General features: G+C 57.2%; 1 protein-coding gene across 1 annotated transcript in view; it reads right to left on the bottom strand.

Annotated features, from left to right (window-relative positions):
• Window positions 1-1577, bottom strand: part of FBXL18 (F-box and leucine-rich repeat protein 18) — a 22661-nt gene that overhangs the window by 20585 nt on the left and 499 nt on the right. The window contains exon 2 of the mRNA XM_010845794.1: window positions 901-948. Coding sequence (XP_010844096.1) covers window positions 901-948 — 48 coding nt within the window. The remainder of the gene's footprint in view (window positions 1-900; window positions 949-1577) is intronic.

The raw sequence follows: 1577 nt of genomic DNA, 5'->3' as shown, positions 1-1577 counted from the left end.
TTTATGGTATGCAAACTATATCTCCATCAATCAATCAATCAATCAGTCATAAGATCCACCCAGAGAAAGGGGCTTCCCTGGTAGCTCAACTGGTAAAGAACCCGCCTGCAACGCGGAAGACCTGAGTTCGATCCCTGGGTTGGGAAGATCCCCCAGAAGACTGCATGGCAACCCACTCCGGTATTGTTGCCTGGAGAATCCCCATGGACAGAGGAGCCAGGCGGGCTACAGTCCACGGGGTCGCAAAGAGCCGGACATGACTGAGCAACTAAGCACAACACAGAGAAAGGGACCTTATCTCCACATCCAGGATAGAATAAGACTCCCCTCTCTCTTCTCAAACCAAGAGATGCTCACGATGTGACAAGAGGCTTCACTGGGCAGCTCCCCAACATGTACTTCAAGAAACAGAGGGGCCTTTGCACCAGGACCGCGTAAGACCACAGTAGCAGATGCCCTCCATGCCCTCCCCCCCGCCCCTGCCCCCCACACACTAAGCACATGCAAGTAACCAGAACCTGCTAACACAGCCAGTCTACCCCCATGACTCTTCTGGGGGAGCTGGTACTCTCTGGCCCTTCACTGCTACCACCAGTGTGTGTGTGTTGGGGGGGGACACAGCCTCCCTCTCAATCTAGGGGCCACTTCTGACCCAAATTCACTTGAAGAGCTGTCAGTAACCCTAGCCACCTTCCGTGTACCCATGCCCCATCTACTCCAGTTCCCCAGAGAACAAGCAAGCCCATAAGACTCAGGAAGTTCACTCAGTGGTTGCTGGTCCCCGACGACAGCCATAAATACAGGTGCACACAGTATACGTAAAAGTAGGAGGGAAGCAGCAAATGCGAAGGCCCTAGCCAGAGTCCAGATCCCCCACTCCCTAATCTACAGAGAGAATACCTTGCACCACATTACAGGAACTCGGCGGGATTCTCTGTCGGACCCAGACTGTGGAGGATTCAGAGTTAAGTCATAAGGCCCCCTGGTGAAATGGCTTTTCCTCCACTACCCGCCCAGCAAGTCACACAACAAACAGGCTCAGAGAAAAGTGGGCTGGGCTGAAACTGAACATTCAGCGACAAAGGATGGGATGGGAAGCAGGCAGGGAAAAGGAACATCTCAGAGCTCCAAGAGCTAGCCAAGGCCCGGGGCAGGGGAAAAGGGCCGGGGAGGCGCAGAGGAGCTGTAAACTCTGGGAAAGCAGGGAGCGGGGAGAGGTCTGCCCATCAGGAGGAGGGACTGGGAAAGGGAAGGAAAACCGAAGGTTGAGAGAACTTACACCTTCAGGGACAGAGTGAGGTCCTAGGGGGCGGGACGGGTCACGGATGGGGCAACGAGTAAGGCCACGGACGGGAAGGGAAGGAGCCGGCGAGGCCAAGGCCAGGTCGGGGCAGCAAGGACCAAGGCAGGCCGACGCCAGGGTCGGAGTGTGAAGGACCGCCCGGGGCCGCGCTTGGGGGACCGGATGGGAAGCACAGAGCCAACCGAGGTGGGGACGGGCAGGATGGAGCGGGACAGGGAACGAAACGGAAAGGACGCAGGGGAACCGAAGTCGGGGTGGGGAGGACCGAGCGGGG

The sequence above is a fragment of the Bison bison genome, unplaced genomic scaffold (assembly GCF_000754665.1).
Source record: "Bison bison bison isolate TAMUID 2011002044 unplaced genomic scaffold, Bison_UMD1.0 scf7180017864223, whole genome shotgun sequence".
NCBI lineage: Eukaryota > Metazoa > Chordata > Mammalia > Artiodactyla > Bovidae > Bison > Bison bison.
The sequence above is the reverse complement of the archived record's forward strand: the minus strand, read 5'-3'. Positions and strand labels throughout refer to the sequence as shown.